The sequence below is a fragment of the Elgaria multicarinata genome, chromosome 11 (assembly GCF_023053635.1).
Source record: "Elgaria multicarinata webbii isolate HBS135686 ecotype San Diego chromosome 11, rElgMul1.1.pri, whole genome shotgun sequence".
Lineage (NCBI taxonomy): Eukaryota > Metazoa > Chordata > Lepidosauria > Squamata > Anguidae > Elgaria > Elgaria multicarinata.
The window spans coordinates 38,031,408-38,045,070 of record NC_086181.1 but is presented as its reverse complement, the minus strand read 5'-3'; the positions used below and the strand labels follow the sequence as shown (position 1 = coordinate 38,045,070).

The 13,663-nt window shown below is 42.8% G+C and overlaps 1 protein-coding gene across 1 annotated transcript; it reads right to left on the bottom strand.

Moving 5' to 3' along the window:
• Nucleotides 1–2,757: 2,757 nt before the first annotated feature.
• Nucleotides 2,758–10,463, bottom strand: LOC134405763 (vomeronasal type-2 receptor 26-like). The gene is made up of 4 exons (XM_063137017.1): nt 10,176–10,463; nt 5,839–6,066; nt 5,179–5,305; nt 2,758–3,656 (listed from the first exon to the last, which is right to left on the bottom strand). Exons 1-4 carry the CDS (start codon nt 10,461–10,463, stop codon nt 2,758–2,760), a joined length of 1,542 nt encoding a protein of 513 aa, XP_062993087.1.
• Nucleotides 10,464–13,663: the final 3,200 nt, after the last annotated feature.

The window sequence follows — 13,663 nt, the reverse complement described above, 5'->3', positions numbered from 1 at the left end:
CCGCCCCAGAATTATCTGGTAACCCTGAACATCCATGGAACATTCGATCTTCCAGAGCAGAGATTGGCTGCTTCCAAACCCATCTTTTAATATCAGAGTGGAGATGTGTCCAATCAAAGCTTCTAAAGTTTCTGGAAGTAACCTCCTCTCTCTCTCTCTCTCTCTTTCTGTGTGTGTGTGTGTGTGTGAACTGAATATCTCCATATTTGGAAGACACTGAGTAGGGTGACGGGAAGCTTTGATATTGACTTCTGTGGCCAACCTATTAGGAATAGTCACAGCGGTATCCCTGACTATGTTCTCCTCCAATTGCAGTGTTTGGGGGAATAGGAAACACTAATTGGCTGCTGATTCTGGCCATTGTGAGGGGGAGGAAAAGAGGGAGTGTGTTTCCGCTCACACTCATAGTAGTCAATCTTCCACATTTCAACAGTGTAAATGTTCTTGAGGGCTGGCTGGCAGTGAGAATACTTCTACACCTAAGTCAGGCACAAGGAGGCTCCTTATTTCAGTGTCTGGGTGCAGAGGGGTGGTCCATCCAATAGATCTGGAAGGCACAAGGTGGAGAAAGTGGGGGAGAGGGAGGGGTTCCCCAAAATCGAGGCAGAGCATCACATCTACAGAGCTCCATGTTGAATTTTGAGGCAGAGAACACCCACTTTGCACACCCCTAGTGTCTAGCTCTTAATGTCAATTACTAAGCCTTAAGGGTTGGCATTTCAGCCTTTAGAATAGGAAAGGAAATGCCAAAAAGCAGAGAACCCCACGAAATAACCCACCAAGTTTATGAGAAACAAATGGAAGGCTTCCTCTCAGCTTGAGCAGCCTGAGGTGAGCACCTCACCAAATGACACTCTGGTATCATTTGGCCCCATTACATTGGATGGGACCTGCTTTAACTGCCCTGTTTCCTCAGCCAATGGTTGAAGTTGCAGGGCAGGTGAAGCCACCCTGGTCAAATTGGCAGTTGGATCACATGCAATCCTTCGGTGGAGTGCTACCCCTTCCAGAACAGACTGAGACCCCTTCATCTGGTCAGAAGAATGACTCACCAACAGCATCTCAGTCTTATCTGGATGGAGTTTCAGTTTATTAGCCCTAATCCAGTCCATTGTCACAGCCAGGCACCAGTCTAGCAAGTCCACAGCTTCACCCGATGTAATGAAAAGGCCAAATAGAGCTCTGTGCCATCAGCATATTGATGATAGCACATTCCAAAAATCCTGATTATTACACTCAATGGTCTCATGCAGATGCTGGGTAACATGCCATGGTTAGTATTATTGAAAGGCGCTGAAACAGACCAAGGAGAATGGATAAGAATCAATAAGGACACAGGATTGCCTGCTTCCCAAGGTGATGATCAGCTGTTGCTGCCTCAAACCAGAAGTCTCCATTGACCCTGGAGGAGTCCACGTGACTTCCGCCATTTGAAGTAGGCAGCTGTAGGCCACCTGCAAAAGTTACGTGGATCCCTCCAGGGTCAATGGAGACTTCCGGATTGAGGCAGCAGCAGCTGATCACACTGGGCAGCCGGAGATAGACCTGGGCAGCCAGCAATTGCCCTGGGAAGCTGGCAATCGCAAGGAGGACCTGGCAATGGTGGCACCTACTTCCTGTATCCCCTCTGCTCCTGGGACCTGGTAAGTACAGCCCTCCAAGGTACTGGATGCTGTGAGTTGTAGGCTATATGGGGTGGCCTAGGGCTGTGCAAGAAAATGGTGGATCCATCATAAAATGGCAGAGCGGCCATGAAATGGCCTCACTGATTTGGATTTCCCAATCCAAGTCCTGAGGCTTGCACAATCTTGTAAAAAAAACACCCAGGTTCTGAGAGTCAGGGCCCCCTGTTCCCAGAGCCATGGGGCCAGGATGCTAGAATTACTGGGTGCTGAGGGCATGGTGCTGCACACTGCTGCCAAAGTTGCGGAGTCTCTCCTCCTAGAAGAAAGGCTCCTGCTCATTCTTTCTTCTTCACTTGAGACCAGAAACTGAAACTCACACTAAGTAAGAATCACCTTACTTTAGGGTGACCATATGAAAAGGACGACAAGGCTCCTGTATCTTTAACAGTTGAATAGAAAAGGGAATTTCAGCAGGAGACATTTGTATGCATGCAGCTAAAGCTGCATGAGCTACACTAGAGTGACCAGATAAAAAAGAGGGCAGGGCTCCTGCAGCTTTAACTGTTGGGATGAAGAGGGAATTTCAACAGGTGCTGCACATGTACAAATAACATCTGCTGAAATTCCCTTTCAAATACAACTGTTAAAGATACAGGAGCCCTGTCCTCCTTTCCATATGGTCACCCTACCTTACTTAGGCCATGACTAGACCAGGCCTATATCCCAGGATCATCCCAGGGTCATCCCTGTGCATCCAAATGACACACAGGGGAGCCCGGCAGCAGGCAGGGACGACCCCTCCATTGGCCTGGGATAAACCTTAGGTCTAGCTAAGGCCTGAGTCACAGATGTTCTATTGCCAATGTCTAAAGATTCCTTATAAAGCGGGTATAAGTCTCATTAGAACATGTACACAGGTCTAAGGAGAGCACGTAACGCTCCCTCCTTCCTGCTCTGTAATGAAGTTTTGTCATTTTCTCTCTCTCTGGTAGTAGAAGTGACTATGTATCCTTTTTCTTTTCTTTTTTACTTAGAATAAAGCTATTATTGCTTTCTTTTTAAAATTGACCATAAGTCTTAGACTTCCAGCTGTATGTCAAAGTTAGAAATTAGTTTTAACTGGCTTCTTCAATCAATTTCTTCTTCTTAGCTGCTCTTTGTTGTTCAGCTGGGGCCTCAGCATAATAATATAACATTTTGGGAAGAAGATGCAAGCCAGCAAGCCAGCACTAGAGGCTATAATGCAGAAAATCTCTACAGCCACCATGTATTTCCCCTTTGTGCTTAGGTAGGTTGGAACAAAAGTGAACCAAACACTGCAAAAGACCAACATGCTGAAGGTGATAAATTTGGCTTCGTTAAAACAGTCAGGTAACTTCCTGGCTAGGAAGGCCACCATGAAGCTAACAACGGCCAGGAATCCCATAAATCCCAGGACACCATAGAACATGATGGCTGACCCTTCATTACACTCCAGTACAATTTCTTCAGGCATTGAGTGCATGTCAAGATCTGGGAATGGGGGAGACGTTGTCAGCCACACAGTACAAATAGTGACTTGTACAAGGAAGCAAGAAAGAACGATAGGAGATGCCAGTCTCTTCCCGATCCATTTCCTCATGCTGGACCCAGGTTTGGTGGCCATGAAAGCCAGAACTACAATGATGGTTTTGGCCAACACACAGGAAACAGACACTGAGAAGATGATGGCAAAAGCAGTTTGTCGAAGGAGACAAGTCATTGTCTCAGGTCGGCCAATGAACAGCAAAGCGGAAATGAAGGAGAGCAGGAGGGAGATGAGGAGAATGAGGGTGAGGTTCCGGTTGTTGGCTTTGACTATGGGAGTCTCCTTGTGCTTCATGAAGATGCCAAGCACCAAAGCTGTGATGGAAGAAAAGCAAAGAGCAGAACTGGCCAAAGTGATCCCCAAAGGTTCTTCAAAAGACAAGAAAATGATTGCTTTTAGAATGCACGAATCTTGTTCCGTGTTCGGATAGTGGTCGCGTGGACATAGAAAGCAGTCGTCCATATCTGAAAATTAAAACCCAGGTTATGTTATATCGCCCTTTAATATTTTAATTCAAATAAATCAAATAGATCTCTGCAGCGGCACCAGCGGTGGTGTGAGGTAAGACCTCCTTACCTCCTCCCCCCTTACCTGCATCCATCCACGGTCTGGCGGCTGCTTTAACTGAGCCCAAGGACTCATACAGGAAGACCAGGCCGTAGCTGTGGCCTGGTTTTCCGGTTTGAGTTCTCGGGCTCAGTTGAAGCCGCTTGGGGCCTACACTTCCGGGTTGAGCCACGGGCTCTAGTGAAGCTGGCGAGCCCCTCCCCCTGCCCCCTTACCTGCCTCTGTCGCCATCGCTGCACGGGCAGCGGCGGCAGGGCCAGGTAAAAAAACCCTTTGCGCACCTCACTTACCTGGTCCGTTGTGGCCCATCGCCGGCTTCACTAGAGCCCGCGGCTCAACCCGGAACTGTAGGCCCCGGTACTACACTTCCGAGTTGAGCTGCAGGCTCTAGTGAAGCCAGTGACAAGCCGTGATAGACCAGGTAAGACCCCCTCCACCCTGCCCCCTTACCTGGCTCTGCCGCCGTTACTGCACGGGTGGTGGCAACACCAGGTAAGGCCCCCTTACCTTTTTTTTGGAGCTCCGGATCGAGGTGACGGATCTGCCTTCATCTCAATCTGCTCCGCGACGCTCTGCTGCCCCCGCCTCTGCCTTAAGGGGAGGAAAAGCATCCCAATCCACTTCTGCTTCTCCAACCCGAAGAGAAGTGGAGCGCAGTCTTAGTTCTTGTACTTGTGTACAAAGCCCTAAACAGCTTGGGACCAGGATACCTGAGAGAGCGCCTTCTCCCCTACCAACCTGCCCGGTCACTGACATTATCCAAGGGCATGCTCCTGGGGGTTCTGCATAGACCCATCCTCCTATTGGAGCCCACCAGGGGAAGAGTCTTCAGCGTGGTAGCCTCATTCTATGGAATTCCCAGCCTCTGGAGGGCAGGTGGGCACAAACGTTGTACTCCTTTCAACTACCAGTAATTATATCAGGCTGTACCCTCATATCAGTAAACACCATTACTTCTACCATTTCAATACAGGGGAAATAAATTTCTATGGTCTCGAATGCAAGGTTAGCATATGTGGTATCTATGGCCTCAGATCAATTTCTATAAAATTATTATTTTGGGGTGTATTTGCTAAGGTGCCCTGTGCCCCGCCCTGCTTATTTATTTATTTATTTATTTTTAATAACACTTTTTCTTATTGGCAGCTGGGATTCTTTCAAAAATGTTTTGTGTTGGTGCTGAAATGTGTAAGTTCCTTACAGTTGTCTGGTGTATTGGTGCTCAAACCCCACATTTGCTTTTTACCCAGTCTTTGGGTCAGGCTACTTGCTCTTTGCCATGCCTCCCATGGCAGCCATTTTGTGGTAGTGCCCAGGACAGCTTCTCAAATTGACAAGTGTGCTTTTGGTCCAAAAAGGTTGCCTTGACCTTGTCCAATATTAAGATGCTTGATCAAGTGTATAAATGACATCACTTACCTGTCTGGTTTGAAATCTTTCCTACTGGACATGGAAGGCAATCATAGCAGCAAAATGGCCTCCCTTCCTCCTTGGTTCTAGCGTAACCTGTTTGGCAGTGGGCATTGCAGAGAGAAAGGGGCTGTGCCTGTCCACACATGAAAGACAAAGAAAGTTTTGTTGATGTTTGTTTGTTCTTCATGTTAATATTTCCTTTGCATTTTGGAACTCCTCTAGACAAAGTCATGCAGGGCAGCCAGTGGGAGACAAACACCAGCCAGCCAGGTATAGCCAGCCTTTCCTTATCACATTTTGCAGTTCACCATCCACGTACCAAATCCTTGTGCAATTAGGTAGTGGTCATTGAGAGAACTGTATGCTCTCGCTCTCTCTCTCTCTCTCCTTGGTGTAGACCATCTACACCAAGTAGGATATTCCACTATGAAACTGGTATATAAAAGGCAAGAGCCACACTACTGCTTTATAGCGGTGTTGGAGAGCACTGACAAGTGTTGGGGCCCATTGACACATACCATACACACTTTCATACCACTATATCCTGCTTGATGTGGTTTCAAGGTGCAATATTCTGCTTGATGTAGATGAATCCACTGCCATTTCAGTGAAACACTTCTAACACATTGGTGAACTGACTGCTGGATACAAGAGCCTGGTCCCTACCTGGTTAAAACTGCTTGACCACACAATGGCTTCATCAACAATGGTGAACATATAGCCTTGGGAAGCCGTGGGCTCTATCCATCCAACTTTTGCTCTGAGAAACGACTTGTTTGGGAACATGAGCCAGTTTTTAACATCCAATCCAGCCTTTAACTCTCCATTTTGGTTGAAGGAAACTTTTTCCCCAACACTGTTATTGAATGTGATGCTTCTTATGAACTGGTTGAGCTAGTAAAGCAAAGGAAGAACAATTCATAAAGAGGTACAGAAGGATGATGATATTTCCCCACTTGAGGCATATGGACAATCCTATGAACCCTTTAAAAGTTTTAATCAGGCTATTGTGCAAGTAGCAATTAAGCCTTTAATATTACTAAGCACTTCATCATCATCATCATCATCATCATCATCATCAACAGAATGCATAATAACAGATCCAAAAAAGAAAAAAGAAAAAAAACACAGGACATGAAATCAGGACAGAACCTTTCCTTCTGACTTAATACCTAAGGAAAACGCAACCCAAGGAGGATAACGCTGGAAAAAAATCAGTATTGATATTCAAAAGACTAAAAAAAGGTTTATTGCTCAGTAGCGGACAGGCTTTGTGTGCAGGAAGTTCCAGATATGGCTGTGGGAAGCCATATGATTTATTTATGATTCATCTATACATGCATTCATATTTATATTCCATATTTCAAAGCTATACAGCCTTCTGAAGGTGTTTCATACACATCATCATCATCATCATCTTCATCATCATCTAAATTAGAAAAATTAAAAATAGAAATTCACAATAACAATTTAAATTAAATCTGAAAGCCAGCACTAAAATAATAAAATGGCAAAAATAGCAGTGATGATTAAAGTCACAAGTTGAAAGCCTGGGCCAACCTCAAACCTGATTAGCTGGTGTAAGGATTTAAAACAACCAATGAGAGAGCCAGATGCATCTCCCCCAGGATGGAATTCCATAATGATGGGACCACAACTGAGAAGGCTGCCAATCTCTTGAGCCCACTAGCCTGATGAATCTTACGAGCAGGGCTGCATGTAGCTAATTGTAAGATCCATGCAAGCTCTCATAGGTACAGGCAGCCCTTTAAATAATCTGGTCTCAGGCTGTTGAGGGCCTTAAATGTCTCCATCAGCACTTTCAATGAGACCTAGGACTCCTAGCAGCTGCTTTTTTAAAATGTTTGAAAGAGTCATCAACTCAAAGTGACATCTGCAATGTCATATACAATATGACACTTAGAAGGTAAGAAGCCTTCATAGATAGATAGAATGATAGATATAGATAGACAGCTTGCTACACAGTCTGAACCTTCTTTATCTTTCCACATATAAGGTGAATTGTCTGAATTAGTGTGCTCAGAACATTACCTTCCATGGTTCTTCATGCAGAAGCTTCAGTCTTCTTTCATCCGCTATTGCTCTGTGTTTGCTTTTAGAGGAATGCATGGCGTGCAAAGCATGTGCCACAGCATAGACTGCATTGTAGATGCTGTAGCTGTGGCCGGTCATGCTCATTTCAAACACAGAAGTAGGAAGAGTTTCTAGCTTCTCCTCCCCAGTGCAGATGGTCCCAACTTGCTTGGCTCTGGACAAATTGGGGAATGAACATTCAAATGCATTTTCCCAGAAGACCCTGATGAAGCCATCTTTGTTTTCCAAAGTAGGGTTTCTCCTCTGAAGAAATCTCTTGAATCCAAACACCTCCTTTGAGTGAATTGTGAATGACAGAGCACCATGGAGGAAGTCTATATCCCAACTTCGTTGAGTGGGAAGTGAGGTGAAATCCATGTGGACGGTCATAATCCAGACTTTTTTAATTGGTATATCATCGTATTCTGAGAAGGCAGGAAACATTCTCAAAAGTATCATGACATCAATTTCACCATTAACTAACACTATATTAGCAGTGCTTCTCAAAACAACACTCTGTATTTCAATCCCTTCTGCAACCATATCAGTAATGTCACTAATAAAAGTAATCATTGGGAATTTTTCAATGAAATCCAAGCAGATACCTCTCTGGGAAAACATGGGAGCCATGTTGTGTACAAACCTCTCTCCATTGTTATTATTCTCAGTCATTATCCCAATCCATGTCCATCCAAAATGCAACAGCAACTGGAGAATGCCATAATATTGAATGTCTATATTTGGTAACAGCTGGTGGCTGAAAACAGCCTGGTTTTTATTATGAGTCTCTGGAGTAGAGCCATAGAGGAGCTAAAGAACATAAATAAAAATGAGAGAAGAAGAAGAGAATTGTCGCCTTTAAATTGAAACATAAATTAAGATATAGTTGAGATATCAAATTTTGAGCCAGTAGTTTTCCAATTTTTCCTTATTTCCTCTTACACTGATGGAATTCCAATGGACCAGACAGCTTGAGTCTTCCTATTAAAAAGGAGTTGTGACCTCAAACCTGGGGCAAAATCTTAATCCAGCCAAGTGGAATCATAGATGACTACACCATGGGGGGGGGGGGGTTAAGCAGAATTTAATGCCCTGTCAGATACACACACACACACCACACAAGCCAAACACATTATTTCTCTTTCATGACTGGACAGATTATCACCAACAGCAGTAGCACCTTAAATTTAAAGTCGCCTTGACAGGGCTACAGACTACCTCCCAACCTAAAGCAGATGCTAACCACCATAGTACACAGGACAGAGACACAAACAAAGGTACCAGACCACGTAATAGATCCTAGTGCTTACTCTGCCCTCACATCTATTCAGACAACAATGTCACAAGACCCAGCAACATCAATCACACCATCAAGGGCTCTTTCACCTGCATCCTTACATTATTTGTGTTACATGCCATCGCTGACTTTGTCTATTGTTGAGTTCTTAATAAACACATAGACATAACACGGGTCTTATATTTTCACCACTTTTTCCAACTGCAGCTTATCTGATTTCCAACTGCACATTTTTCCCAACTGCACATTTTGTGTCCAACTGCCTACTAAAACCAAAAACAAAAACTGGATGAGACACCCTTCCCCTAGCTCCACCCGCCTTTTCATAACCTCCAATAGCTTGGTACTTTCGTTTGGTACCCCCAAAAACAAAACAAATGACCACTATAACACAACTAGAGGTCATTTGGTTTGCTTTTGGAGTGCAATAGCCTGCATATTGCATTGCCTGTATATCAGTTGATACATCATCATCATCACCACCATAATAGATATTTTTTCTGCTGGTGTAGATGCACCAATGATTGGATACACTATTATTATTATTATTATTATTATTATTATTATTATTATTATTATTATTTATTTATATAGCACCATCAATGTACATGGTTCAACGTTCTAGAAGAATGTTGCACCAAAGTATCAAAGTACTGTATTTTTTAGTGGTGGCATGTGTCACATTATGATGATAATAAAATATATGTGCTATTTTATTACAACCACCACTCCAAAAAAAAACCCCACCTCTAGCGTTTCAATGTTCATTTCCAGGGCAATTTACAAAATTGCAAATAAAAAACCAAAACAAAACTAGAAAAATCCATTCGTAAACAACGAAACTGGCAATTGAGAAAAAGAATAAAGCCCATGCAAGAGTGAGTGGAGTTCTCTCAACACTGACTGGTTTGTTCCCATTAGTGACCTCAATTGGTTCACCAACAGCTCCACTTTACATAGGAAAAGAAGAAGAATCAGGCTAGTTTTGTTGACACTAATGGACACTGCCTTTCCAGGGTTTCAGGCAGGACTATTGAAGTGCACTGACAACTGTTGGAGCTCATGACACATACCATATATTGCTTTCATACCACTTTGGAAGTGGTGTATCCTGCTTGGTGTAGACATGTCATGGGCCGAAACACTTGTCAATCTACCTCAGTAGCACTATAAAGCAGAAGTGTAGATCCTGCAGTTCATTTCAATACTGCTATACAGCACTAGTGTGGCACGTGCCTTTTATATACAACTTTCATACTGCTTTTATAGTGGAATATCCTGCTTGGTGTAGATAAGCCCCTACTTGGAGAGGCCAGATATTTAAACTGAAAACTTCTGCATGCAAGGTGAGTGACAGTTAGCTCCTCTTTGTACTTACTGATGTTTTCAGAATGTCCTAAAGGGCAAAGCCATGTATGGAAAGGGCCTATTTATAAATAGTCAAATGGGAGGTTAAGGGAGCATAAATAAAAATGGCAATATGTCAACGCAATTTATTTCAGTCACAACACTTTCCATTTCCATCTCCAAACCACAAAACTGTATCTACTGTAAATGTAAAGGGAATGTGTGAATGTTTCTTAAACTTCCATGTTCCATGTATACATCATACCTGTGGAATCTTGTTGATGCACAGGATGGTTGCCATGTGGAGGCAGACTTCAGAGTTGGGTCCTCCGATGACTGCTACGGGATTACTTTGGATGTCACACTTGTAGTTCGGGACAAATCTGCCCTTGGTCGAGAAGAGTTCCAGTGAAGCACGATAGGTCCAACTTGGACTGAAATGGCTATTGTAGATATCGAAGCCTACAGTGACATTGCATAAAATCATGGGATTGTCATTTATCTCCTTTATGGCAAATGCCAAGGCCAGGATATGCTGGTAGATATGAGTCATGACTCTGTAATGAGAGTTTCTTGCTGTGTTACAGTGCATTTGGTTAAAAAAAATACTCTGTGAAAAAACTAAAGGTTGACGCAGTGGATTGCAAAGCCATTCGAGTAGACCTATTGAAATCAGTAAAATTTAAGTTAAACATTACTAACATAAGTCCCATTGATTTCAACTGGCCTCCTCTAAGTATGACTAAATATGGCCCCAATCTGATCAGAACATCATCTATCTAAACCATGATAAGAAATGAATCCAGCCACCTTCAATATCAATAAACAAAAGAACTGAGACACTTTAGTCAAAATACTGAATTATAAATACTTTGAGGGAAACTAGACATGGCATTATTCATATGGATTATTCTGCTGTGTGTGTTGAGGGAGCTTTCACAAATTGTTCCCACCATGGTCCAGTTCCCATGGGTCTCAGCAGGAGCTTCCCTCCCTTTGAAAAATACAGGCACTGAAGGAAGGACACTGATTGGGAATACAGGTGGAAATATTAAAGACCCCCTTCCATACCACGACCTGATCCATATCCCTCCCAAGTCAGCTATTACCAGCACCACCACCAAATAAAATAAAATAAAAAATAAAAAATAAATCAAGCACATGAGACCAAACATATGAATAACTTCAAGGTTTTTTGTTTGTTTATTTGTTTCCCTGCACTCTACCCTCTCTCTCTCTCTCTCTCTCTCTCTCTCTCTCTCTCTCTCTCTCTCTGGTAAGTCGTAAGTGGTCAAGCTAAATTAAGGAACACTCTGCCAATATAACTCGGAGTTCCACAAGCTGGTCCTTTTCGACTACTACCAGTTCTGCATGACAGCTTTAAAGCCTCCCAGTAGCAATAATAATAATAATAATAATAATAATAATAATAATAATAATAATAATAATAATAATAATAATAATTCCCCTCCTCTCCCTCTGGATTGAGGCAGGGAGCAATATTAGTATATATAAATAGTATATATTAGTATATTAGGGAGCAGTCTTAGTATATGTGCTAGTTATGCAGAAAGCTATGAATCTTATGATTTATAGAGCCAAAGATTTATAGAGCCATTTTCTTATACCTGTGGGCATAGGTAAAAGAACCACCCAGCTTGATTTCCTCGATACCCCTACTCCTATTGGCTTCCCCCCTCCTTCCCCTGTCTGTTACGGTGATTATAGATTGTAAGCCATATGGCAGATTGTCTTGTTTTGTTTTATTCTGTACAGCGCCATGCAAATTGATGGTGTTTATAAATAAATATTAATAATAATAATAATAATAATAATAATAATAATAATAATAATAATAACTGCTAGATGCTTGGTCAGGTTACCTAGGTGTTGTTGTTGTTGTTGTTTTATGCCTGCTTGTGTAACCTTCCTCAGACAAGATCTTAGGGAAGCCTCTTAGCATAACACAGCCACCTCCTCAGTATTCTGAATTTCCACCCATCACATATGATTGTCCAAAAAGAAAGAGTAGCACAACAACCAGGCGTCAGCTATTCACTTCCTCAGCTTAGTCCTTCTAAAACACATCACCAACTAGCAGACTTTTCCTCTCTGACTACCACAGACCCCCCCCTTATTTTATTTTGTTTTAATCTTACATCATGTCTTCAAAGAGCTCATTAGAGGGAAGACTTTTGAAGGTGATTGGGTTTGAAAATATGTAGATCTGAGACATAATGCCAGCAATGATGAGGTCTCCAGACTGGGAATATTTATGGAGAACAGGAAGAGGGTCACTGATGCTGCATCTGATGTTAGGAATCTTGCACCCCATCTGAGGCAAAAGCACTAATAAAGCTGACACTGATTTGCGTGATATTGTTCCTTTTTTAGTCCCATTCAGCTGAACCCACATTTAACTTCAATGGCCACTGAGTTAATGGGTGGACCTGGCTGTGCATTAAAATATCTCAGAGATCAAACAGACAGAACTCTGACTATCTCCAACCCCAGGTCGGAATGGTACAGGGGATATTAATAACATCCTTGCATCTTGGTTCATAGTTTTGCTGGTGCTTACTGCAGTTTCCATGGGTGTTGAAGATGAAGTAATCATGGTTAATTTGATCGTTACAGAGGAGATAATTACCTGTTTAGAATTGTTCATGTAACAGTAGAGAGCAAAACATGTTTATCACATCCCAGCAGAGGTTTTCTCTAGTCCTCCATGCTGGGACAGGAAGAGACACAGAGGCCTACCCAATAACTACCAATAAAGAGGTACTTTTTTGTCAAGGCCTTTATTTTTTCATGGCATAAGCATTGTCTGTTTATTAAAGAAAAGGAATAATTCACAAAGTGGAAATCTCACTTGTCATGAAGTAAAATGTATGGCAACGGTGCTGAACCTCTTTCTGTTTTAGTGCCAAACTGAATTTTGAAGAAAACCCAGATCTACACCAAGAAGGATATAGTGCTATGGAAGTGGTATGGAAGTGGAATGTGGTGGCAGGACCACCACTACTGCTTTATAGTAGTATTGAAGTGCACTGGCAACTGTTGGGACCCATGACTAGGGTGACCATATAAAAAGGAGGACAGGGCTCCTGTACCTTTAGCAGTTGTATAGACAAGGGAATTTCAGCAGGTGTCATTTGTATATATGGTGAACCTGGTGAAATTCCCTCTTCATCACAGCAGTTAAAGCTACAGGTGCCCCGCCGCCTTTTAAATCTGGTCACTCTAGTATAGCTCCTGCGCCTTTAACTGTTGTGATGAAGACAGGATTTCACCGTGTTCTCCATCTATACAAATGACACCTGCTGAAATTCCCTTTTCTATGCAACTGTTAAAGATACAGGAGCCCTGTCCTCCTTTTCATAGGGTCACCCTACCCATGACACATCCCATATACTGCTTTCATACCACTTTCATAGTGTTATATCCTGCTTGGTGTAGATGTGTCATGGGCCCCAACAGTTGTCAGTTCACTTCAATATCACAATAAAGCAGTAGTGGAGATCCTACCAAAGTCTCAGGGGCAACATTCTAGATGTGGGAAGGCTGAAGGCAAAAAGGAGCAGGGTTAAAATGCTTAAAGTACCAGCATATTTTAGTATCTAGTAGGGGTGTGCTCTCCACCCCAGAATTATCTGGTAACCATAAACATCCATGGAGGACTCAATCTTCCAGAACAGAGATTGCCTGCTTCCAAACCCACCAATTAATGTCTGAGTGGAGACGTGCCCAATC

Bases quoted from the DNA above. Each gene is read 5' to 3' on its own strand.
- LOC134405763 (XM_063137017.1), bottom strand. From the start codon at position 10,463: ATGACTCATATCTACCAGCATATCCTGGCCTTGGCATTTGCCATAAAG. The intron at 5,306-5,838 runs GTAGGGACCAGG...ATGTGTGGACAG, and splicing joins GGTCAAGCAGTTTTAACCAG to GCACAGCCCCTTTCTCTCTG. The intron at 3,657-5,178 runs GTAAGTGATGTC...TTTAATTTTCAG, and splicing joins AAAGATTTCAAACCAGACAG to ATATGGACGACTGCTTTCTA.